The 27,879-nt window shown below is 39.0% G+C and overlaps 1 protein-coding gene across 1 annotated transcript; it reads right to left on the reverse strand.

Moving 5' to 3' along the window:
* On the reverse strand, positions 1-27,566 carry pkib (protein kinase (cAMP-dependent, catalytic) inhibitor beta). The gene is made up of 3 exons (XM_004564394.5): positions 27,292-27,566; positions 2,479-2,630; positions 1-1,798 (listed from the first exon to the last, which is right to left on the reverse strand). The coding sequence occupies exons 2-3, from the start codon at positions 2,618-2,620 to the stop codon at positions 1,716-1,718; spliced, it is 225 nt and encodes a 74-aa protein (XP_004564451.1). The 5' UTR covers positions 2,621-2,630; positions 27,292-27,566; the 3' UTR covers positions 1-1,715.
* Between the last annotated feature and the right edge of the window lie 313 nt (positions 27,567-27,879).

Consider the following 27,879-nt stretch of genomic DNA (forward strand, 5'->3'; position numbering starts at 1 on the left):
TATAGGTAAAGCTTGGAGATTTAATATGGCAATTTTCACCACCAGATAGAATCAACATAAAGGATTCAATCCAGTTAAGTAAAATATATGCACCAGGACACTACAACATACACCTCTGATTCATCGGTCTCTTAAAATGTGTTGATCAGCGTCAGACAGACCACAGACACTTTATCAGTACAGCATAAAAAACAAAACAAAAAAAGGAATAAAGACAGACTGGGCAGCAGCACGTCAGGTTTTCCTTGTTGCATTTGTGAAACACATCCACATAAAGACAGGCCACCAGTCAACACATCTTCAAATAGAGACAATTACAAAACACCTTTTGTTTGTGGGTACAGTCCAGTAATCATACAGGCAGCATGTATGACACACATGGATTTTACTACAATATAGTATATGTACAGTAGCAGAGAGGGGATAGCTGGCAAAGTGTGAACTCTTGCTGTTGTTTCTCACTCTCCAGCTCGCGTCCTATTCACAGTTCTGCTCATGTGTTGATGAGCGCGAACAGACTTTTCTCCGTGCGAGTGAGACAGAAGGGGAACTGCTGCCATTTTCAGCACTAGAAACACATTGTGGAGATTGCAGCATTTGTTAACGCTTGCTCCCGCGCCCAAGCGTATGCTGCTGTCACCGCAGACAAAATGGATTTTACGGCCAGTGTTTTCTTCTTTCATCCACAGTCCAAGTAGTTCAGATGGGTTTTTTTAACGATACCTCCTATTAAAACTGAGGAAATATCAAGAGCCCCGGAATTTGCAATAACAGTACCTCACAGAGAAAGAACACAACACCCACTTTTAGTTGTAAACTGCCACTAGGCACATTTTCAGATATTTGGAAAATGAAGAGACTTTGAAAAGCAAAACAATGAAACAAAAACAAAATGAAATCTTAATTTTTCTCTCAGTATTACAATGAAGTAGTGTTGGCAGTGGGAAACTATTCTCTAAAGGAATGTTTCAAGATATGGACTACACTTTATTTGGTTGCCATATCATCACGTTGCACCAAATCATCCCTAAAAAGTGCAAAGAGTCCCTGGTTGCTGTTATGGTTAAAACAGTCTGGTGATGAAGGATACAAACTGTACAACTGCAGTGTAGTTATAGACTCATTTGAAAATGCACACTAGATCATACATATTTAGTGTAAAAAGCATAAATGAGCCGGATAACACAGTTCCCAGTTTTCTTAAGTCGTGTAATGAGTTAAAAAGGATCGAGCCACTACAGGCTGCAGTTAAACTACTGTCAAAGAACACACAGAGCTACAAAACAGAGATCTGCAGGAAATGCAAGGAAAATGGTGCGTTACATTTTGACTCACAAGTTCCTTTTTTCTTTCGTTTTAAATAAATCATAGAAAAATTGTAATAAAGAGTGTACAGGACACAATCAGTCATTGTCCTTTTTATTCCCAATGTAGCGTATCCGCGTTTATGCATATATGCACACGTGCACACACTATGTGGTTCAGAACTAGGTGACGTCTGACTCTTTTTAGAAAGTACCAAAACAGTCCTAAGCTCTTGGCTCCAGTCCTTTGGGAGTGGATCCATCACCCTCCCTCCGTGGCTCAGCTTCCTCGCAAACGGTGTGACTCTCCACAGATCATCACTCATTCTCCCATAGGTCGCCCTCTGCCTCGTTCCTCATCCTCTCTCAGGTTATCTCTGTAGGCCTCCGGGGAGGTAAATAAACGAGTCCCTATGATCCCTCTTTCCCATCTGAGCTTTCTGGCGGTGCTGGTGGCTCCTCCGCCGTGGGTGACTGAGCCCCTCCCGGACCATCTGCACACAAAACTCAAAAATGACTTCTAAAGGCACAAATGTGGAACTTCTTTCCAAAGCTATTGTTCATAAATGACTGTGACAGTGCGTGCCTGGCATTTTTTGTTTTTGCTTTCATTTTAAGGCTGCTATTTTTTTCAGAAACCCCAATGCAGGCAAACAAAGTGTCTCTCTGCCACTGCTGGAGGAATTCCAAAAGATCCGAGTTCATGTGAGCAAACCTGTATTTTCATTTTTGGGGTCTGTAAGATGAATTGCACGACCATGTTGTGTTATGTTAGATGCTAATTTGTTTTCTACACATGCAGCCAAAGATGCTCAATGGCTCAAATTTGGCACTCCTGGTAGCTACACACTTTTAGCAATTGTGATGCATGACAGGGAAATGGGCAGCATTTCCCTAGTGACATTCCTAGCCTAAAGCTCACCCATCTGCTACTAAATGGAGATGTATTTAGACAAGGACAACCTTTCCTAAATCTCAAAAACTTTGCCATAGCTTCAAGCCATAGATGAGCCACATAAAGGCTTCCGGGGATCAAATATCTCAGTCAAGTTCACAAAAACATCTCTCAAAGTGTCCTTAATTTACATTATACTGTTTCTAAATAATCAAATATATTGCTTCACATGCTAAAGTACTAAGTTAAAAAAAAAACACATTTAAAGGGAAATATCACCTTTTAGGGATAGCTCAGCCAGTTTTAGAGGTAAGTCACCAGGGTTTACACCCGCTGGAGAGCCCAGGATATCAGGCAGGGCATTTCTCCTCCCTGAGCGCCCCGAGGAGGCAAAGTCCAGCACTGGCTCCACTTCGGTCATTTCAGGAACTCTTCAGGAAAAAAAGAAGGTACAATGTTACGATTTTACCCATGTATCATGTATCATACCTTATATGATAAGGTATGATACATGATTTTAACTCACCTGAGCAGTATTTCTGCTAAGTCACAACAACAGTTGCCTCAAAGCGCTTTACATTGTGAGGTAAATACCCTACAAGAGAGCCTATGAGAAAACCCTAACAATCAGATCAACCTATTATGAGCAAGCATTTGGCGAGAGTGGGAAGGAAAAACTCCTTTTTAACAGGAAGCAAGCTCAGGGACAACCAGACTCCGTCATCTGCTTCAACCGGTGGAGGCAGAGGGGCATAGCTCTCTGTAAAATACATCTATAAGGTATAAAAGGACAAAAAACTGTGAATGTCAAATTGGCCTCTGAAACCTATAAATATAATCATTAAAAAATATTGAGAATGTCAATGTGACATGTTTAACATCTAAAAACACAGCTTATATTTGGTTTGTGGTTCTAATTTTTTTACTTGTAACTTCTAGTTCCTTTTCTCATCTTGTTTTTCAGAGTTTGATATTACGGTAAATGGTCAACCATTTGCTTAGTTCGTTAGTTAGCTAGCAACGACCAAGAAGTTTGTTGAACAAATGAAGGGCTTTACATGCTGAGCAGGCTGCAACTGTTTTCAATGCAGTGTCATAGGAAGGCCTGAATATCACAGTCATTCAAGTTGTGTTTCCATCACTGCCTTGTCCCTTGCACACAGAGACATCTGCAGATTCTCTGTTTGTTTGAATATTGTGACATTTTTAGCAGTTTCACGCTGAAAAACATTATTAAAATATTGGGCTGCTCGCCTCTCAATCTTTACTTCTGGAACACTCGACCTTTCTTTGATGCAAGCAATTAGTTGTAACATGTTTCAACTCTGTTCCCTGTTACATTTTTTTGCGGTGTTGCTGGCACCAAATTTAAATTGGAATATATTTTTCAAAGAAAAAAGTCTTAGTACAACATATCAAATGTTTAAAAGCATGGATGCAGATATAAAATGGCATGCCATTTTTGAAGAGAGGACGTTCCAGGTCTTATTTTGTAACAATTCACTCAATCAACTCACAGTGTGCTGTTTCTGTTTGGTGTGTACTGCACGGGGAAAAGCTGTGTGGGGTACATCTTTAATGATATAGCTAGCCTGCTAATCATCCCTATATCTACCCTAGTAGTTTTAATCCCAACACTTTTAAAAAGTTGACACTACGTTTTATGTTATACATAGTCTAACAGTGGATATTAATTTTGACATTTCTCAGAAAACAAAATGTACTTAATGTGATTTGAACATCCAGAGAAAAGATTCATCACTGAAAAGGAGGATGTGTCTGTCTGGTCTCATGGCAACCAGCAGCTGGGGAGTCAGCTCCAGGCTACACTGGTGACAGGCAGAATTACATCCCTTGTCTCACAGACTCGCAGCACACACACATACAGCGAGCCATTGCTGCCATGGCAACAGTACAGAAAAAGCACCACTGGCAGGTAAACATATGACTGGAATCCATTCGCTCACTATCTCACTCTCTCTTCCCAGTCTCCCCCTTTTGTTGTGTTGCCTCCCTTTAAATAGCCATACCATTCTGTGGAGCGAAATCTCAGTTCCCATTGCTCTCTCTCAACAAAGGGCTGACGTGTGAGTTAATGCATATGTGCAGCTATAAACTCGCACACACACCATCCTCAAAAAGAGGGCCATAAGTTGACCATCTGTTAGCCTCGAGCACAGTTGAAGCCTTGCTACTGAGCTCATCTAAGCTTTAAATGTCTCCATGGAGAAAGGCACTTTGCTTCCAACATGTTTACATTATTGCATGCTGGCAGCTAAAACTGTGGCTGCAGGTAGGAATCATGGCTATGACTGAGATACTTTAAAACATGTACGTACCTTTGGTTTTAAAATATGTAGCATTTATCAAGCTCAATACATAATTCTGAAAAATCTACCTACGATTAACATAAATGTTTTATATATTTAATCAGTACAAATGTATAATCACACTTTCCACAAAGCCTGTGTCCACCCTCCTCCATACCACACAGGATGTACACATAGCAAGTTGCTAATAATTCATGCAGCTTTGATTAATTGATGTCAAAATGCTGTTGCACAGTTACCATTACCAATACTCTGTCCGGGGCCCATTCAAACAATTCATTTTCATACTTTATTTATTTAGTTGACTGCATTTATTTCCAATTCAACTGTATGTTTGATTTTTTTTTCCTTTTATTTAATATGCCCAAAAAAATCCATTATTTTTCTCATTCTTAATAGTCAAATCTAAATATACAAAGTCAATAAAAATATAGCTGATCAGTGGGTAGACAATTACATCAAGGCTGGGTAGGATTCAAACAAATGCACAGGAAAACAAAATGTTGTATTTTGAGATTAACCTGAAAATACTACCAGAATTTAAGGACTTAGAGATATAAAAGAAAATAAGCTCTGACATGACAAAAATACTATATATATATTTAAAATTCTTCACTGCACTTCTTCTAGGTCAGCAGTCGAAATAAAACAGCTTACTGGCCATGTCAGCTTCCATCAGTTGTATCCGCCAATTGATGCAGCACTCAGATGGCACTGGATCTAGTTTTCTGCCACTGGTCACCTGTGTATATGATTGGATATCATGATATAAACCAAATCACTATTTCTGTCAAGCTTAAAGGTTCCTTTTCATTGAAACATTATTTATATTCTGTCAGAAGGTGACCACGACAGACAGAACATTATGGAACTTCAAACAAATAATGAAAGAAATGCACAATGAAAAAATCATACTCAATTGTTGTTCACTTTTGCTCCTAGACAATAAATAAATAAGATTTAAAATAGAGAGAGCAGTGGACAGTGAGGCCTGACTACTATCTCTCTGCACTCTGTGTATAGCTGCCTGAGAGAACTTTTTGTGGCCAGGGAGTTGGTAGCGAGGGCCAATTACTTTAATCAGCATCAGCTTCCTGGCAACACATCTTTTAAAAACTAGGCTACAATATTACTGTCTCTTTGTTTCTAAGAAAAATCTTGCATTGTTCAATGCATCGCACTGTACTGATAAACAGGCAACTGTACACAATGAGGATGCCACCGCTGCAGAGGGTGAAAACAATTTGTGGTGTAGCTGGCCTTTGTATGTAGTGTGTAGTGTATGCTACACTGAATTCCTCTGACTCTTCCTTTTAACAATATCCTCGTCTTTTGCACTTTAACCTGTCATATTCAGAAACTCGACCACCCGAGTTTTCTGTTTTCATTTTGTCTTTGATGATGCTCACTCCCTTTCATGTGGTCTGTCAAAACAAGGAAGTAATGGGATTTACTGACTTTATATTGACCCTATCCCATGTATCTCTAGTGAGGAAAGGTTATTGTGCACCACATATCTTTATTGCTTTAGTGTCTTGCCCTAGCTGTGTGTACGAAAACACTTTTCTCCACACCTAAGATATCAAAAGTAGTTATCTGAGTTACTGTTGGCTTCCTATCAGCTTGAAGAAGACTGACTATTCTCCTCTGACCTGTGATGTCAAACAAGATATTTTCACCTGCAGAAGCTCAGCTGACTGGGTAGCTTCTCTTTTTTGGAGCACTCTTTGTAAACCCTAAAGATTTCACCAGTTTCTGAAATACTCAGAGCAGCCCATGTGGCACAAACAACAATGCCACATTCAAAGTTACTTAAGTCACCTTGTTTCCCCAATTCTGATTCTTAATTTAAACGGCAGTCTACATGCCTCCATGTCATTAGCTGATTAGACTCAGTGTATATATAAAACAAACGTAAATATATAGAATGAAATATAATGACAGCTCTTTCGGAGTACTGAATACTGGGAGTCTGTGATCCACGTGCACATCTTCGACTTTTCATAATAATAGTACTTGATTAAACCGGAAAAGTGTATTTTTCTTAGAAAATGTTAAAAAAAAAAATGCAGAAACTGGCTTCAGACAGAAGATGAAGCAGGTGGTATGTTCAGAAATTTTGCATCTGAAGGAAAAGAAGCAGAAGCCTGTTGACGATTACATAATAATCGGACGCACACTACTTCTAGTTGAGGTGTCAGATGTCAGACTATTCGTCCAAAGAGAGTAAAGGTTTTTTGTGTTTTCCCCCTTGAGGTCCCGTGCTGAGCTTTTACGGTAGCTGCCTTCACTTGCTGCTTCCTTATGGGTCTGTCTGTCTTCAGTTTTCTATTTAATAACTTAAAAAGGTCCTCTATTGGCTTTAGTTTAAAGTGCCTGACTTGACAATTGAAGCGTATCCAATTTCTTTGCTCTTGAGAAACTCTTGCGTTTGTAGTGTGCTTTGGGAAATTATCCATTTGCATCATTTGGCGAGTCTCAGCAGAGTACAGGTCTGTTCACTTCAGGATTCATCCTGCTACTTCTATCAGTCACATCATCAATAAACACTAGTGACCTGGTTCCACTGGCAGCCATGTGATAACACTGCCTCCACCTCTTTGATGATATCGCATGCTTCATATCACGAGCTGTTCCTTTCCTTCTGGAACCTTTTCCTTTCCCATCGTTCTGGTACAAATTAATCTTAGATGTTTAGTCTAATCCAGCCCTCTTGCTCTTGAGTGTAACCAGTGGTTTGCGCCTTGTTGTAAACCCTCTTCATTTCCATTTATGAAGGGACCTCGACACTGATACGCCTCCCTCCCTAATAATGTTCTTGACTTCTTTAGATGTTGTGAGGCTGTTTTTCTTAACCATGGAAATGTCATCATGCACTTTGTCTTTTGTTGTTTTTCCAGGCCCTATTGATGGTGAGCTGGCCCGTACATTGCTTTTTGTAAAGAATATACCAGATTGTGGATTTGGTCACTTCAAGGCTTTGCTCTCTCTGAAAGCTTTATCTTTGGTTTTGGTTTTTTTTTCAACATAACTGTGGCCTTCTTCACTTAAACTGACAACACTTTGGGATTCAACACTAAAACTATAAAAACAACAAAACACATATTCAACATTTCTTGAATCAACTTCGGATGTTTGCTTCATTTCATAAAATAACACAGAAACCATCAGCAAGCCATGAAACTGCTTGTTAGTCAATTGTCCAATTATTTTCGAGGCTACAAATGGAGGAGTGTGCATTTAAAACAGAAAACTTTCTATATGTAATTTCCAAACAGTTGATGCAAAATTTCATCCGCTAGAGCAGAAAGTCTGAATTTGAATCACATATTGACTGATTTCAAGTCTGTTGTGGTGGTTTATAGAAGCAAAACTACAAAAATTCTGTCTTTGTCCAACAAATTACAGACCTAAGTGTAAAGCCGTCATATTTACCAGTTGGTTTAAATATTAGATGATTATTTGGCACTCTTAATTACAGTGTTTTGTTGCAATATTAACTGACTCAACGTGCAAGTCAAAGGGGTCAACTGAATAACATCAGCTGTCCTCATGTTTCTCAAATCACTACCATTAAATTCAAATATAAATACAAAGAATGAGCCATCTGTGTTCACATGAACACGTCACACCTGCAACTTTAAGTGATTTCAAGTGAATTACTTTGTGGCTGCAGTACTAAATTTAGCCATTCAGTAAGTTTATACTGTAGGCAAATCCAGAATATTGTTCCAAATTTCACCTCCAGGGCCACGTGTCAAAGCTTCTCTTTGTTCAGCTTGGAGTCTAACAATAGGCGTTTGGGTCACGCAGTAGGACGGATAGCTTGTCTCTCTGTGAAGTTTCAGTCTGGCTCAGAGGCTTCTCAAGCTGAGAAACTGATTATCACTGAAAAGCTCAGCTTTGACTGTTAATCCTGCTAATTAAAACCAAACTTTGGCTCTTACACTGACTTGCTATAACAACTTTTCATTTAATACCAGGTGGTGGCCACAGTCAGTCACTGCTGATCTGACAGCTTTCCAGGATGATTCAGCTCTGGGGTTTTTACACTGTCAGACTGAAGAGGAAGCTGAGAGGTTAAGAAGTTGTTTAGCCAGATAAAATCACTGGCTTTCAGTGGCTTCACTGCTGAAATATCAGAATAAGTAATAGCTATTGTTATTCCGGTCCTAATTAGAACACATGGTAACTTTCATTGAGCTACTGGATTAAGCACTGAACAGGCAGTGACCCATCATGTGAACAGTTTAATTTTAGCTGATAATCCAACAACAGTTTAGATGGGATTATCTTGTCAAGTAAACTGACCTACATAAGGTATCTGTGCCAGCTCAGGCAGACACAGGAACAAGCTGCAGGTGAATTATGCAAAAGGTTTATGTTATACAAGTCTTTTCATAAAAAAAAAACAGAGGTTGAAGCTGGCTTACAATAAAAAAAACTGAGGAAAGGTAAAGTCTATTTTCTCCTCTTCTTCTTTCAAACTCGTCACAGCTCTGCAATTACATAAAAACTCATTAATGTTGCAAATTGCTATCCAGGCTATTCCTAAACACAGCCACCGCTATTATTTTGTACCATATTATACACCACGTACTAAAGACATCCTGTCATGGGGCTACTGTGTAAATAATCATGCAGCTAAAATTATCCACTTACATTTGCCATGTGGGTATGTGCAAATGGAGTAAAAGCACTTTCACGTGTCTGCTTCTCGAGCTTTAAAAGGGAAGGCTTTAAACAGCACTAAACACATTTGATGTTGGAGGTTAGTTTCGACAACAACAGCACAGGGCATTGTCTCCAACCAACCTCACAGGCTCTCGGTGCCAAGGAGAAAGGGTCTTTTCAGAAGAAGCCTTGTTGGCTTTTACAATGGCGCACCTGCTATTCTCAATGGAAATGCAAGAGGAAGGAGGCTAAGCAAGAAAGCTCTCAGTCCTAACAGAAAGAAACCACGAGTAGCAAAAAGAAAGCAACGCTGAGAGCTCGATATCTTAGACTGTGCATCCACACAACTGATGTCAACATAATTTCCCTTCTGTCGTGTGGAGAAAATGCCAAACTTGAAAGTCGATCCAACAAACCTTTACCAACAAATCACAATATGATGCATGTCATTTACTGAAGCTTTTGGTAGCGTCTCTGCTAACATTTACAATATAAAATGCAACGAACAGACATGGTCCTGACTCTGATGACTCAGTATTTTTTCATTAGTTAATATTATATTACGTTTTGGTTTAATCTGGTTATGTCTTTGACTAAGATTTCTAGTTTTTAGGTTTTGGTTCTCAGGTTCTCTCTGTTTCCAAGTCAGTCATGTCTCTGTGTAAAGCCCGTGTCTCTGAATCTGTGTCGTGTTTCCTGTTTTACTGAAGGTTCGTGTCTTATGTCCTCCATGTCTCATCATGTTGATTCGGTTCAGCTGTGTCTCCCTCCTGTGTGCCATTTCCTTGTTTCCCTCTGTATATATTTAGTGTGTGTTATCCTTTGTTCTTCATCGGTCCGTCTGCCTGTCATCCCCTGTGTTACCTCTGCTGCCTACATTTGGTTGCCTACATTTGGGTCCACGTCTCTCTCGCGCGCGCGCCGCACAATTTGCCTCTGCAAATTGTGACACCAACTCAATATACTTTAGTTTGGTTCCAGAATTCCCTTTGCATTCATCTGGAATATCCAAAAAGATTTAATTTAAATAACTATGTTGTAAAATTTAGGGAGCAGAACTAAAGTCTGGCTCTAAACATATAGGTATATAATTAATCTTTTTAATTACTGTATGTTTAATTTTGTAATGTTTCACAACTTCAGAGTGTTTAGTGTTCAATTCATATCCGCTAAAAGACTAATAATGCATATTAACTTTAAAAGAAAACAGTTGGCACAAATCTCTCTTTTTTTTCATTAAATAGAACAGACACCATTTCTCTAAATGGAACCATATAAACCACCGAGGACAACATAACCTCATAACCACATAATCATTCCTCTGTGCAATGACTGAAGACACTCGAGGGGAACTAGAAATTGATTCTAAATAAGGACACTGTGTCCCCAAATTACATACATACATACAGCAACTGTAAAAACACTCCATTAAACGTTACTTAACTCAAAGCAATTCAAAGCCACCCAAAATTGAATTGACCATATTTAACCAGATGATACCTTCATTCTTTCTTATTTTGTCCATGGATGGAAATTATAGCCAGAGCTGTAAAATGGTTAACGATTGTGATGTGAAAATTATTCTCCAAGCTCATATCTAGCACACATATAGGTCTGGTTCCAATCTAAATGCTGGATGGTTAAGTAAGTTTATGTGACTAATAAGCTGTGAGAGCAATGCTTTCTATGACAGTTTCTCTCACTCCCTCTTATTACATGCAGGATAACAACTGCTGAAGAGATTTTATTGCACTTACGGTAACATAACGAATGAATATCCTGAATACAGCTGATTAATTTAACACTGGTAACAGATGGTACTGAATATCTGCAGATACCTGGAGCAAGGGTGGCATTGACTCAGGAGGTAGAATGGGTTGCCAGTTATTCACAAGGTTGATTATTTGATCCATGGCTTCTTCAGACCATAAGACCAAGTGTCCTTGGCAGTTAGAAAAGCACTTATAAAAACAACGTATGAAGGCTTGAAAGTGGGTTGTATTAAAAAGCTCTTAAGTGTTTAATTACAGTAAAGAAGCACTATGCCCCCTTCCTGAATTCTTTCTCTTTATTTTGTTTGCCACTATAAATGTTTGCATACTGACACAAACAAATGTCAGGCTACAAATTGGATAAAAGTCATTTTTTGAGACAAAATTATCATTATAGTCAAGATTTTCATAGTTTTATTGTATATTAAAGTATTTTGGTTCTGCAATGTTGTTCAGAGAAGTTAAAAAAAACAAAACGACACACTTTGGACTTTTGATTATACCAGTTGGAACATCAGCGATAACCAATGACATGTGCTGTTAACATAAAGGGCTAAGATCATGAAATTGGACTTACACATTGATAATCTGAGTGCAAAGGTTGTTAAAATGTTTTTCACATTACTGATCGATGTGCATCCATATAGTGCTGTGTAAAAGTATTTGCCCCTATCCTGATTTCTTACTTTTTTTGCCTAAGGGAAATACTTTTTCACAACATTGCGGGTGCCAATCTAATTACTCGTTATCAAGAAAAGACGTCGGAGCTGGAAAACAATGGAATTGTCCTTACTAATAACTTACGCAGTCAGATAAAGACAGATATTCACATGAAGTGCTTCAAATTTGAGTTCAAGTAGATGGACTCCCTAAACTCACTTGATGATATTCTTCACTGCAAAATCCATTTAATCAACCAGCAAATTCAGTGTAGTAACTTTGCAAAGTCACATCCATCAAAGCATTCATCTCGCTAAACAAGAGACAATAATAGATTTCTCTTCCCCGTGCACAGCAATCTGGCTGTGCCTGCTGCCTGAGGCTGACCTCTGCTCAGCTACAACACACTCTCATTCTCGCAGTGTGACAGGCAGACCTACTGCACACTCTATAGCTTCTTACCAAGTATAGCATATGAGCTGGCAATGATTAAATGTAACATTATAAGGCCGTTTTATCGCCATTTGCAGCAACATCAAGAAAAATATTTAATTACACATCAGCCAGCTGTCAGTACGGATGTTTTTCATAGTTACGTGCACCGCTATGCTGACTCTCATGCTCGCTCAGGAAGGAGGAACAGTAAAATATTAATCCTGAGCAGTTTTTAAGCAGTTTCCCTCAACAGACTGTGTCACCACACTAAATCCAACCCCTATATGTCCATCCCTCTTCTCCTATAGTCAGCGTATTAGTCAGTAAGACTGTGGGGGTTTAGGCTGGAAAACAGCCCGCCTGAAGAGGAGCTACAAAAGAAGTGATGTTTACACAGCCGGCACAGACACGAGAAGTTTTAGATGAATAAATAATGCCTGGGATTAAGTCCCTCGCTATTTTTAGTTCCTCATACCCTGTGATTAGACCCCGTTCTTCTCCTGACTTTTTTTTGAACTGTTATCCTAAAGCTTAACATGCTGTAGCTGCCATGGAAACGGCACCATTGTTATGAAGGCAGCTACAGTATATAGTGGAGGAGGGGAACCGAGGAGGAAACATTCAACTGCAGTTGTATGTTTGTTTTTTTCTAATAAAAATAAAAATGTGATTACATGACATGTAGTCTTAAGATTGAGACAATCAAAAGTGATGAAATATAAAGACGTGCAGTATTACGCAGTGCAAAACTATCAAGGTATACGTTTAATCACAACTAAGCAAAGCAATGATGGAAATAGCCCTCATCATCTCAGTCACATTAAACCAGGTGCACAGAAGGTCATGCATTTATGAGCGTAGACGAGGTGAAGCATGACACTGATATCAGCAGTTGGTTTTCAAAAAGCTACAATATTTCTTTTTCTTCCTAAGCAGCAGCAGTGAAGAGAGAGACAGAGACAGAAATGGAGGAAAAAGGGAGAGGTGAGACTGATCTAACGAGACACTGTGATCACAGCCTCCTTTCAGATCTCACAAACATCCAGGCAAATCTTCCGTCTTTCCCGCTGATCCGAGCGCCCCGTCTTCTCACCAAGGGTTCCTGCTTTTATGTTTCACAAACCAGACAGAAAATTCACCAGCGTAGGCTTTTACTTTGTAGATAATTTGCTTTTGGGGGGGGGTGAGCATGTACATAAAAACCAGGATGACTTGGATGGTGCACAAAATCTCTTAAAAATGTTACATCTTATCCCTTTTTTCAAAAAAAGAAAATGTACGAATGATTTACTAAACATAAATCACATTTAAGGCCCTATATTAATGGTAATTGTTATTTCAGAGGGTAATCTTTCTGAAGGTGAAGTGAAACAGTTCACTTCACAGGCAAGTGAACTGTCCAATTGTAGCTAAGCGACTAACTTAAGTATTTTATTCTATTCTATTCTGTACAGTTGTGTACTGTATTTATTCTTATTGTATTCTAATTTTTGCTTCATAACTTTGCACTGTCCACTTCCTGCTGTGACAAAACAAATTTCCCACGTGTGGGACTAATAAAGGTTATCTTATCTTAAACAGGCTTGGCAGGGATTTCAGCTTTGAATTTTTACACATGCCACAGATCTGTGCATTGTACTCTAGTCATGGTACAGATTTTGCAGTGTGCTTCTCTATTTTTAACCTTTCCAAAAGTGAAATAAGTAGATTACTTTGTTAAGTAGTAACCTAGTGTTACATTCAAGGCCAAGGAGTATTGTGTAACAGATCTGGCAGATGATTATGAATGCCGTCTTAAAGCCCTAGAGTCAAATTTTCAGTTGGAAGAGCTCTTTGTTTCTACATAGTACTGTTAGAAATACAACAAAATAAATCTGCTGCTGGCTCTTCACTGTATATTTTATAAGGCTACAGAAGTAGGGGGTCCACTGGGTCATCAAGGCTTACTTAGACTCTTTGCCCTAACATCATAATTTAGGAATTCCATATTTTCTGGTACTTGGAAAATAATTCCAGTATCACGTGTTTCAGGTGACACGAGAAAAGGCCCCTTTCCCACTGGGAGCCAGTGGGGATATGTTTAAGCTAACATGAGAGGCCCACCACTCTAACGACAGTTGGTTTACTGGTGCATCCTCAGTGTTAAATGAAACTCATCATTTAGAATTATACAAAGCACACATGTGTTTGTTCGTTCTTTGTAATCACCTAAGCAGGATTATGATGAGTCTCAAGCCGATAAACTCAGCACGGACCAATATATCATCCAAATGTTGGATCGGTCATAAGAAACTTCATGTGTGACATCAAAGACTGGAAAGTTGAGATGGCAGGATGAGAAAGGTGTATATCCTTCACGAGGAAAAACAAGGATTTCAGTATCACAATCATTCAGTCCTAACAGAGTTTCAGAAAGAATCCACAACATAACAAGGATTTTTATATCATTCAGCTATACTGTTACTGGTAAAGTCCAAGTAGTACTTCACATCAAAGCCCTTTTAAGCAAACCGCCTTCTCTGTTATTAACCATGTTTAATGTGCAGTGGCAACAAAAACAAGCCTTTCTATAAAACGAGGCCCATAAAATGGGCTCCACTTTGCCAAATATGAGACAGATTGAGCAGCTTTTCAGAAGGGTCAATCACAACAACAGAACACCCAGCTATTTACAGCAATTAGCGCACTTGACAGAAAGCTGTAGAGAATGGCTGGCAGGCAGTGCTGGCAAAAGCTTTGGGGATGATCTGAAGAACAGACTGTTTTGGGGGAAGTACGACTTTTGAACGTCACGTTCTAATTAAGAACTGATCTCGACTGTGCGTAAATAAGCTCCGCATTGGAAAGGTCAAATATTAGAAAATCACATTGTCAAACCCTACACAATGACCTATTTTTTGTATTTCACCATTCATTACCCAACTGTTGCTATTGATCTCTGTGGTGTTTCTAATTAGACTAAGTGAAGGTGAGAATGGATTGGTGGCTTCGGTGCATGATCTTTACTTGCCCTTTACAGGTCAGCACACACATTATCTAACTTCTAAGTAGGAATTCTACTCAGGTTGTGAAAAGTGTTTCATCTTCTTGATTTCTTGTAACAGAAGAGGGAGATCGCCTTGTAATCGGAAGGTTGCTGGTTCGAGCCCCGGCTTGGACAGTCTCGGTCGTTGTGTCCTTGGGCAAGACACTTCACCCGTTGCCTACTGGTGGTGGTCAGAGGGCTCAGTGGCGCCAGTGTCCGGCAGCCTCGCCTCTGTCAGTGCGCCCCAGGGTGGCTGTGGCTACAATGTAGCTTGCCATCACCAGTGTGTGAATGTGTGGATGACTGGATGTGTAAAGCGCTTTGGGGTCCTTAGGGACTAGTAAAGCGCTATACAAATACAGGCCATTAAATAATTCTGATGATGTCAGGGTTACTGTGCAACTTTTAATTAAAAGCCTTCATTGTAAATATTAATTTAAGGGTATCCGCATTTTGTATTTAGTGACAAATGTAAGGTTCAACACTGGAGCTTGACCCATACCATCAACTAAAAGTAAGGATGTCCCCATCTTTACTGCATTTTTCTGTATACATGGCTTACAAAATCACAATGCTTCCTTTAATGAACCACCAAATTTTCTTAAGTTATCAACCACTTAGACCTGAGGTCTCAAACTCGCAGCCCAGGACCACTAGCAGCCCACTTCAGCGCTACTTGTGGCCCATATATTGATGTAAAGACATATAAAGTAATTTGGCCCTTGACGTTACTTTCTCTGTTAGGGAGGATTTATTTGTTGTTGAGTTCAATGTTAAAATAAGTTCTTTAAAAAGAAAAAAATATTTAACATGAAGGCAATATGAGCAGAGAGTACAAACATGTTGAGGGATTGGCTGTGTTAGTTCAGTGAGAGAGTTATTTGTAAAGAAAACTATTTTCACTGGGAGTCAAAAACTAATGTTTACCATTTTGTCTGCATTTTATTTTTTAAATACAAACTAAATGATAGCAGAAGTGCTGCCACAAATCTGGCCAGAAAGCGAGCGTCAATTTGTTTATTTGGTAGTTCAATGAAAGGCTTCAACATCGAAAAGGATAATCGATTAATTAAATGACAGACAGCTATAAAAAAAAGAAATCAAGAAAAAAGAAAACTAAACTTACAACTACACTAATATAGATGTCTTTGAACTTAATGTTGCAACTTATAATACTTATCTTATTTGAGTTACGTCATTAAAAAAACATTAATTTTAAGAGTTTGATCCAACTTCGAGAGGAGTCCTCCAGGAATAACATGGTAAAAAAAATAAACATGTAAAAACCCTTGCAAACAGATTAACAAAGGAAACATACAGTACTGTGAAAAATATTCGCCCTTTCCTAATTTCTCACTTATTTCACAATCTAAAGAAACTTAACAGATGAGAGACAACGTTACTGTCATCCATCTATCTGGATTCAAAACAAAAGAAAACTACTTCCAAGGCTTCGGGACTTCAGCAAACAACACTGAGAACCATTATCCAAAACTGGAGAAAACTTAGCAGTGTTACCCCTCCTAAGGATGGCCAGCCTAGCAAAAACTACTCTAAGAGTGCATCAAGCACTCACCTAGGAGGTCACAAAAGAACCCAGAACAACATCTAAAAAACTACAAGCCTAGCTTTCTATTGGTTAAGGAGAGTGTTCATGACTCGACAATAAGGAAGAGACTGGGCAAAAAATGGCATCTACAATTTAGTTCCAAGACTAAAACTATTGATTAAGAAAAAGAATACAAACACATTTGCCAAAAAACCTTTTTGATGATCCCCAGGAATTCGGACAAAATATTCTCTGCATTGACACGACATTTCACAAATGAACATCACACCAACAGTCAAAGTCAAAGTAAACTTTATTGTCATCTCTGCTATATACAGTACAGTATATAGAGAGATGAGACAAATATGGTGGTGGTAGTGTGATGGTCAGGAGTTGCTTTGTTGCTTCAGGACCCGGACAACTTGCTATAACTGATGGAACCATGAGTTTTGCTCTCTTCCTAAAGGAGAATGTCTGGCCATGAGTTTCATGAGTTTTACACTTCAGATGACAATGATCTGAAACACACTTACAAGTCTACCTCTGATTTGGCCGTTCAACCACCTTTATTTTAGAGCCATTAAAAGTCCAGGCTCAAAAACTCAAGAACTATCCAATGTAGCTAAAATTCTGCAACTAAGTAAGTTGCAAGTTATCACAAATGTTTGACTACAGTTTTTTCTGCCCACAGTGGCACGATCAGTTATTAGTTTTAGAGGCCAATTACTTTTTACATAGGGCCAGGTAGGTTTGGAATCTAATGAAAACATATAAAAACTGCATTTTGTATTTATTCAAGTTATCCTTGTTAAAAAAAAATAATAATATTTTTTTTAAATCAGAAACAGAGCACATGCTTTTTTTCCCCACAGCAAACTAAGGTGCACATGGATCAGAAAGAATTAGAAAACATTTTAAACCTTTGGACTCAGATTAGGAATCTGTGAGTTCTATTTCATGACCTTTGCCCTATATATTAACGATTCATCCGAATAACTAGCATACTCATGATACATGATAGGTTTTTGTTTATCATTTATAATCCCACTGGTGATATTAAGAGTCCAAAAAGCTATTTGCTAACTATTTTCTAAACAAGAGTCCAAAACCAATGTTGATACACAATAAATCTGAGAAATCTTGACAATAAAGAACATTTTGCATTAATAAATTGATTTTTATCCAAATTTTGGCATGATAATTATTATAGTATGTATACAGTCTTAAATTAGTAATATCCATTGCTACACAGCACATGCATGATGCAAGAAGGACAGTGCATACTGCTGTCATATCAATATATTGGCATAAGACCTGTTGCTTTGCAAAGTGCAACCAAGGCCATCATCCACCCTGAGGCATCCTCTGAAGAGAGTGTTGTGTCAGCAGCGATGTGGCACAGGCGGATGCAGCTACATGTGCTGCCCGGGCAATTGGGGCATTGGTCCACACAAACACACATGCGCACACAGAGCTGTCACCCTATGTCAGCAGAGGCATCTCACTTTTGTGTTGGGTTTGTTTGTGACTAAAGCTGCACTGACCTCCTAATTCTAACCTAACAGTGATAGAGGAGGATGTTAGAGCCAATTCTATACTGAAGTTTAAACTTATCAGCAAAGAGCATTTTCCCAGCATTTCCTTTAGCTTCTCCTGAAAAAAACAACAGCAACTATATCTCAGTGACCAGACATGAAATAGGGCTAAAATATAACCTGTTTACCTACATCAGGAATCCACAACATTGAAAAGTGCAGGGACGGATGTCATTGGCTGTATATGTGTTCTATAGTTTAAATAGAGGAACAATGGTCAGCATTTTCAAACCGTCTCTCCAGAAAAAAGCCCCCACAGCTAGAGCAGGGCGATATGACCAAAAATATTTATCACGATATACATTTGAAAATTTGCGATAACGATATAACTGACGATATAATTGACACTAGACAAAATACTTTACAACTCCACAACTTTATTAGTGCAAAAAGAAAAACCCCATCAATGTATTTACACTTAAACAAGCAGCTGTTTTTATGTGCATTAAAGTTATATAAAAATTTAACAGTGCAAATACAAATTCCTTGCTGACAGTTTAACCAAAAGGCATTTCAAGTGGAAATTGGCCGACATATCCTCAGCATAACCACGTATAATATCCACAAAACTTAAAAAGAGGTTATACACACACAATACGGTAATATTATGTGGAAGCGCAGTACGTATCACTCCGCGAGGCTCCTGCCTACGATAGCCGTAATGCTCCGACAATCCATCAAGCGGTGCGGGTTCGTAGCTTAGTCGTACTAAAACAGTTGACAGATTTTCGAGTGCCGTGTACGACATAAAATTGTTTCGAGGTCAGTAAACACAACCAGAATTCATACATAAGGCACACGGGATTATAAGGGGCACTGTCGATTTTCAGAAAAATCAAAGGATTGAAAAACAAAGGCACTGCGCATGGGCGTTTTACCCATATTTTATCGCGATATTTCATTTTCTTATCGTTGCCCAACATTATACCGGTGTTACCGTGAATGGTATGATATGGCCCAGCCCTACTCACAGCAAAAGAGAAAAATAACATCCATGGCACAGCTGCACATCTCCAGTTTTCAAAGTGCCAGAAATGAACAGATTAGAGCCTAATCTGACACCAGAAGGATGTGAGTGTGTGGATTTTTCTCTTTTTGAAAACAGCTATTAGCTACAAATAACAATATGAGGGAGGTGAGGGTGAACCACAATACCAAACAGTGTACTATAAAGCCCCACAAAGGCAAGGAGAGCAGCAGATTAAGAGAATAAAGTATTTTCATCATTAGTAAGGATACACTGATCAACAGTTCTGACTACAACAAAAAAGGGCAATCTAAGCAGCTGAATTTATTCAGTTCAATTCTGTGTCTGCAGCAGAGCAACATTTGTTGCTAACCCCTTGGCACCCCCCATTTGCAAGGGATAAATGTGTATTCCTAGAATGGTTGGCATGTGGTTGCTGGAACTTGGTCACATGATCGCAAAGAGTACTGCACCAAAAACCTCCTTATAATCATCTTGGTTGCTAGGAGATGGCAAATAACCTCCAAGTGGTCATGAAAGCTGAAAATCTGCAATGAAACCCAGGAACAATGTTTTGTGCTGCACCACAAACCTCTTTGTGATCTATTTTGCCTAGCACCTGAGCAAATTTCCTAGTTACCAAAGCAATCCCAAGCAGGACTTCCATACAGTACTATATAGCTTTGTAACCACTTTCACATAGTGACAACAAGCAACCTCCAGCAGTTGGCAGTTGCCAACTACCAATAACAATGGAAGTATTCAATAAAGACTCTCACATTGTAATAGTAGTAGTCTAAAAACCTTTTGAGTTCTTGAAGGTTCAATGAATATTTGTTCAAGAACATTAGTTGTATAATGGATGTCAAAGCTCTTCTCTTTCCCTTTGAGAATCGGGACAGATCACAAATCTACAGTGGGTTTAACTGTTAAAAATCAGAATGTTTTCAACCAAACACTTCTCAATGGTGCCCACTGAAACACTGAAACTGAAACATCTGAACCTTTCACTCTTTGACAGCCTCTTCATTTACCAATCAGCAGAATGAATTCGTCACATGGTTGATGTCTGACAAACTGTTTTGAGATGCTGTGCCCGTTTCTGGGGCAGTAAGCATCTCACGCTATAATTACAGAGAAAAACGAAGCAGTGGATTCTATTGTATGGTCTGATACACTGATAGGGTCATTGACCTGTGGATTTGATGGATGCCTTGGGAATTACAAAAAAGCCTTTGTCTCCATAGCAAACCATCCATCCCATCATCGACTGTTCCCTTCCCATCTAATCAGTATGGATAAGCTGGCAGCAGGAGAGATGACACTGATGAACCCCCGTCCTTTCCCATAGAGTCAGGCAGTGGCATGCTATGAAGTTTTGTTGCCACCCCACTGCCTTGCATCAGGCAGGGCTAATGTGAAAACAGGCATGAAGAGGTTGAGGTCAGAACAGTCTAACACAACCCTCTGTTCCTATTATCATCTGCTGTCCTCTGCATCTCAGCAAAACATCCCTGCCATTTCATATGCCCTCCACAGCCAGGTGGGAAAAGAACTGACTGACATGTTTTAATGGCAGAAAGATAAAAGTAGCAGCAGCTAAATGGCAGCAAGCCATAGGTCACAGTAAAGGGCAACAGGCTTTACAGAAGTAGCGGCTTGGACTACACTCTTATAGGTCACTGGTCAATACATAGGAATAATGAATGACTTGCATTTTGCACAGAAAATTACTGCTTCCAACCTCAAATAGGCAAACCCCATAATCAATGGGAATTGCATTCAGCACCTGGTGGTAAAACTGTTAGCGACAGGCGACAGTTAGCTGTTGCCGTCTCTCTCTTGCAGCAGAGAGTCGAAATTCCAACTTTAAAAGTGGGCCCATCTTCATCAAAACTTCATCCATCTTCGAGCACAAATTTAAGGCAGACAGCAGATGTGTTCACACATCGCAGCTTCAAAACAACACGTGGTCCTTTACTTTCAGTCTTGAGCTATGAAAGAAGGGCCAGAGCATAAGTCTCACTGAAACATTCTGAGCATTCCCCTTTACGAATTTCTGATAGAGAGCAGAACTCGTGGTTCCATCAATTATGGCAAGTTGTCCAGGTCATGAAGCAGCAAAGTATCCCTAGATCACACTACCACCACCATGTTTAACTGTTGGTGTGATGTTATTTTTTATAACATTCTTTGTTAGTTTCATGTCAGATGTAACAGAAAGCTTCCAAAAAATGAAACAGACCTCAACAGTCCGCAGAATATTTTCCCAAAATTCTTGGGGATCATCAAGGCGGATTTATTTTGGCAAATGTAAACCCTAATAGATTTGTAATCCTTTCCAAACTGAGGGGGGGGGGGGGGGGGTGCTATTTAATTTTTTTTTCCAAATTTAGTTTTTTCCATCTCCAAAACATAGGGTTGGGGTTATTGAATCTCAAAGGACTAAAAGAAGTTAACAAAGTGCCTCCAGCAGGATAACTATCACTTGTCATGGCTGCCCTTCTCTGAGTCAAGTTCTGCTAGAGGTTTCTTCCTGTTAAAAGGGAGTTCTTTCTTCCCGCCATTGCCAAAAGGTTTGTCATAAAGGAATGTCTGATTGTTGGTGTTTTCTCTTTAAGGTTGTAGGTTCTTTATCTTCCCATATAAAATGCTTTAAAGCAACTATATAAATAAAAATAAACTGAAATTGAAACAAGCTGATCATTTTCAAAATTAGATTCATCAGCTTTGTGGATACGGTCATTTCTAAATGCATTGATTTTTTTGTCAAGATTTTGTCAGTTACTTATAACACTCTGAGCCGAGTTGATTTCTTTGCAAAGTGCTGCATAAATAAAGTCTGATTGATCATTAGCGTACTTAATATTCTGATGAACATGTCATTTGTGAGTGTGTATATGTGTTTTTTATCATAAAGATTTTTATAACAATTATTATTTAAATGTATCTGTGGCTGGTGTGGTTTGTGGCTCAGTTGCAGGGAAGGAGTGGAGCAGCGGGTTCAGAATGTGGTGTCAGGGAAGGTTGGTTTTCGCAGCCGGCAAGCATCATCTAATCATGCCTTCCCTATTTCAGTAGCAGCCAGGCCGCAGAGGAGGAGAGAGCTGCTGGAGCAAAGAGCCGGTGCAAAGTCGGAACAGTGAGCACTGCAAAGTGTTGAAGCGCACAGTGAAAAGCCACAGAAACACTGTGAATATAATAAAAAGCAAAACGTGACCTTCTGAGTCGCGTCGGGTCCTTTCGATTACAGTATTGTTACTTACATATTAAAATATCTGTATAACCCAATAAGAAAACAATATCTCCAAAAAGTCAAAGTGCCATGATGTCATTACTCCATTATGGTATTGGTGTGTGTGTCTATCGTTATCATTCAGTTTTAATAATGCATCGGATTAGTTTAGTGGCTCCGTTGTTAGCTTTCTCCTGCTGTTTGCCATTTACAACCTCTGAGTTTCATCTTCTTTACTGCAAGATGATAAATGCCACCACTATAAGTTATTAAATAGTGACTCTAGTGCAGGGGTGGGCAACTCCAGGCCTCGAGGGCCGGTGTCCCTGCAGGTTTTAGATGTGTCCTTGAACCAACACAGCTGATTTAAATGGCTAAATTAGGTCCTCAACATGTCCTGAAGTTCTCCAGAGGCCTGGTAACGAACTAATCATGTGATTCAGGTGTGTTGACCCAAGGTGAGATCTAAAACCTGCAGGACACCGGCCCTCGGGGCCTGGAATTGCCCACCCCTGCTCTAGTGGGTTAAATTGGTGGATGAACCTTTTAGAATAACAGCAATTTTTAATCTAACTTTTAATATCATAAAAGTATTGCAATAGTTTAGCAGTATGGCTAAGTATGACATTTTCTCCCACCTCTAAAACAATCTGTGGTATTAGCAGCAGGACTACCTCGTTAGACTACCTAATTACATTAAAAAAAAACTAAACACTAGAACTACCGACAATGGTGCATTTTAGCTGGATAAATGGCTTATAGCTAACCTCCATACTGTAAATTTGTTAATGCGTAATCTGTAATAAATTAGTCATTAAAGTTGCTGTTGAGAATCAATCTAAAGTGTGTTTTTAGTGCTCAAGTAGAAAATCGCTATATAAAAACCAGTCCACTTATCATATATTGTAAACTAATCCCTCCAATCTTTTTGCCAACAAAATGTTCAAGTTTTGAGAATTATTACAGAATTTTGCTCAACACAACACATCAGCTTTTAATATCTGGTCTAAAGATCATCAGTGTTGCTTAAACTTCGATACACGCTAGTTCTTACTCAGTCTTGGCTTTTAATGAGAGGAACTGTTAGATAAGAGCTGAAGATAAGCTGCTCAGCAATGTGGAGGCCACTGAAGATTAAACAGTTTTATAGGTAGAGCAGTCACCTGATTACTGATAACATTGGCATGCTTGGTTCTTGTAAAAGATAAAATTATGCTGACTGGAACTGTTTTCAGGAGGTTACTGATAAAGGACTGAGCAACGAACCACATCTGGCACTTCTGGGACTGCGAAATCACAACGGGTGGGAGGAGAGCATGGTGTGATGCCATCATCTGTCGGCCATCATCAATGTTAAAACAAAGTGACGTGAAGACTGATTCTCAAGAAAGACCAGGATGCAGTACAATCCTTCCACTCCTGCATCGTATAATGCTTACACAAGTACATTTGAAAAGCTTCGAAACTTTTATGTTTTTGTATTTTACCAACATCAGAGCTGGTATGATCACTATTTAAGAAAGATTTGTTTTAATGTAACAAAATGGTCAATTCATTTAAAGCTAAATGTAAGCCAACAACATACGTTAAAAGTGACACCTCTTATGTAAGCAGCTTTACAAAGCTTTTGAGCCTATTTTAGCTACTTGTTTTGGTTTCGCTGTTCATTTGTTTTGGTTTATTCGCACTGCTCTCATTGAGACTGTTTAGCAAAAAGTGGAGCCTGACTGATTTATTGGCAGTCCGATATTATTGGGTGATCTTAGCTATTTGGTGATCTATTGGCACCAGCATTCAACAAATTACCAGAGGGTATTCTGCAACTTCCTAGGTGGCAACACGTTTGGAATATCACAAGCACAATAACTATCTGCTCTGACCAGAGTTGGCAGAGCATGAACAAGAATAAAAGTTTCTTGTTTAGGCCAAGTTACTAGTAGCTCATAAGCTAAGATAGATGCTGTTCATTACCCAGGCTTCTGTCATAAAATGGAACTCATTTGCCATTTTGGTTAAAGCCCAATGTATATAAGATTATATGTATATAGGTCCTATATACATATAATCCTATAATATAGGATTATATGTATATAGGTCCTATATACATATAATCCTATATTATAGGATTATATGTATATAGGACCTATATACATATAATCCTATATACATATAATCCTATATTATAGGATTATATGTATATAGGACCTATATACATATAATCCTATATACATATAATCCTATATTATAGGATTATATGTATATAGGATTATATGTATATAGGATTTTTAAGATCAATGTCAGTAACAATATTTGGTGATTTTAAAAATCCAAAATATTCTAATATATCAGCCAGGTTTTGTTTTTTTTGCTCTTTTAGACACACGAAACATAAACAGATTTCCCTAACTTTTGTTATGTGTACTATACTCTTTGACGCTCTCCATTTAGCTGGTTGTTGCGTTTATGTATGGGGTTGCAAACGTATGTTTTCCTAATACTGCTGAGTGCCCTCTGGTGGAAAACTGTACAACGTAAAATAATGTACAATGTTAAATTTTCCCTTATTAGCAAATAGATCAGCAAATAGTTAACATCGGTCAATAATACTGGCCTACCAATAAAAATCAGATCGGCTCTATTTTTTGTTTTAAACCGAGAATTACGCAACTGTTACCCACTTCCAAATTCCTGGTATCATACTGGGAGTTGAATGAAACCTAAACAGCCCCACTAAGTAATGACAATATTCTTCAAATAGCTAGAAACACAACTTTAGATAAATGCTAATCTTGCTGAGGCAGTTGTTTGCCAACACTGCTGTGACTATACAGTATAAAAGGTTACAATAGGTCTTTTTTTTTAACATCAAAAGGATTCCTTTTGTAGAAGAACGAATAAGTTACAATAAACACGACCAAAACTCAAAAATAAATGAATAAAAATTAATAACAACACGGGCAGGGTTTGGTAATCTTTACAAAAGCGCTATTTTACAACAATTTCCTACATAAAAAACAAAAAGGTACGGAGCCTTGAGACATAATGGAGCGTTATAATACCTGCTTATTAAGCCATGTCTATTGTCTCAAAAACATTTTTAACTGTTGTCACAAATTTTCCGATGTTTGAATAAATAAAGTACATGCTGTCTAATTCAATTCAGTTTTATTTATACAGTGTCAAAATGACAACAACAGTTGCCTCAAGGAGCTTTATACTCTAAGGTCTAATCTTATCTTAATGAAGTCGCCACCGCCTATTAAGTATAAATTAACCTATCGATATATATTAATATTCTACCACATGTGACTATTCTGCAGTTGGCTGGTTAGGAGGATTATTTAACTATAATCACTGCAATATTTGATTATTTTAAATACTAGAAAAACAGAACAACAGTGAAAAAGAAAAAATGTGTAGGCCCACATTGAAATAGAGTAACTAGAAAGCTCTGCGGGCCACTTTGAGCCTTACCTATCCAAGAACAAATAAAATTAAAAGTATTCCATTTCATAACAAATAGCAGCCCAACATCTTTGAATATAGTCAATTTTAATTTAATGAAGACAAACTATATATGTGTCTACATCCACTGCTATTGAGGTTCAGCAAAATCAAGAGTTTAATTTTCACATTCCTTTAGTGGTTTTGTGAAAAACAAAGGGAGCCACTGGTTTGAGACCGCATTGCCCACACAGCGTGATTGACAGGTATCACTGCATCACAGAGGCCAAAAAAAAAGCCCCACTGGTGCCAGCTACTGATCAGAACTGAGGCTGATTCTCAAACATGACCTCATGGTGATGTAATTAACACAGGGTGAAATCATAAATTGAAACCAAGTGCCTCGGAGCTAAAATGACTATGAAAAATAGGAAGGCTCTGCTAACACCCAGGCCGACCCCGGACTGCAATTTCTTTACCTGACATTGTACAACTATGATTCACTACAGAGCTCGTGCAAGACGATGCAACACAGAGAGGCAGGCAGACAGGGTTTTAAATCCTGAGCTGTTTTTGGGAACATGTTTAGCTTCACCAAAGCATAAAGACTGAGGCTTGTTCAAGGCCCTTTGCTCACTAGGGGGTCTGAAACTCATGGATAAGGACAAACATAGCAAGGCTATTAAGAGTTTAGTAGATTAAAGGGTTTAACAGTGTCACCTGTTAATATATAACAGGCAGGTATGAAGCATTATAAAAGATTAATTTTAGTGAAGGTTTAGAGTTTCCAGCCTCTTGTAGTGATGTTTGTGGTAGATTATGTATCTGTATCCTTATGAAAAAAAGGTCTCCTTTAAAATGAAACCAAAAGCCTGTTCTCCTGCGAACATCCATCATTGTTTTCAATCATTTTAAACGCAGCCTGAGAATTATCTCAACACTTCATGCCTGAAGGTCACAGTTTACCCACCTTTTAATAAACCAAAGCAGATAATCCAGCTACCATCAACCTCGCTGCTGGGAGCCTGTGGCATTTTTATGTGAACAGCTGATGCGCTCAGTGCTACCAGCTCATACGGAGTTGACAGGTAGGCTGCTGGAGTTGACACCTGTCAACGTTTACAATAAGGTGCTGTTCGGTTTGAACGAGCCTTCAGCTGGTGCCAGATGTGAGTGCTGCTGGCAGATAAGTCGATGCTCCTAATGCTTTCTCTCTCTCTTTTTTAATCACTTTCGGCGCACATAATGGCTCCAGCATGCCACAATAATTCCACCCTGCCTTTAATCTATGGAACCAGCAGCTCTCCTGCAGTCTGCCTCGGAGGCACATGAGCAGGCAACAGTCTGCTGTCCTACCTGTAGAGCAGAACAAGTGTAGGTATATGTGCGCAACGACGAACACTCACCAACTGATTTCAGTGCGCTTCAGGCGAGGGGGGGCATAAGGGACCTCCAAGGAGTAAGAAGTTGGAATTAGCCGCCAGCCACCATCTTCCGCAGGGACGAAGAAGAGAATGTGCGCAGTGTCAAGGAGTCCGTCCGATACGACACACCACACCGCCTCATTCCAGATGACAGCGCCGGACCCGCGGCACGGTGGACTAAATGATGAGCGGTGACAGCACACGGACAGAGGAACGCTTCACTGCGCGCTCAGCAGCGGCAACAAGGAGGCGGGTCAAGACGCACGTGCTTAGGCCGGGAGATACAGGAAGAGAGGGTAACTCGGCCTTCAAAATAAGAGCAACAGCAAGCGTTAGAAAAAGTAGGCAAGATGACAGAAACAGAAAGATTCATTGAATATATGGATTAAAAAAAATAAAGCAGTACTTAGTTGTAATGTCAAGTAATTTTACAATGACAGCAAATCCGCTTTGTATTTAGTGGACGACAGTGACAGCCATAAAAAGTTAAAAACAAGCAGGAGGGATTTGGAAAGCTTGAAGAGTTTGACTAAATAAAATAGAAAATGTGAAAACAACCAATTAAAAATA

The sequence above is a fragment of the Maylandia zebra genome, linkage group LG22 (assembly GCF_041146795.1).
Source record: "Maylandia zebra isolate NMK-2024a linkage group LG22, Mzebra_GT3a, whole genome shotgun sequence".
In the NCBI taxonomy this organism is placed as follows: Eukaryota; Metazoa; Chordata; class Actinopteri; order Cichliformes; family Cichlidae; genus Maylandia; species Maylandia zebra.

Coding starts and splice junctions, on each gene's coding strand:
- pkib (XM_004564394.5), bottom strand. CDS start 2,620: ATGACCGAAGTGGAGCCAGTGCTGGACTTTGCCTCCTCGGGGCGCTCA. Junction 1,799..2,478: donor GGCTGAGCTATCCCTAAAAG/GTGATATTTCCC, acceptor TTTTGTGTGCAG/ATGGTCCGGGAGGGGCTCAG.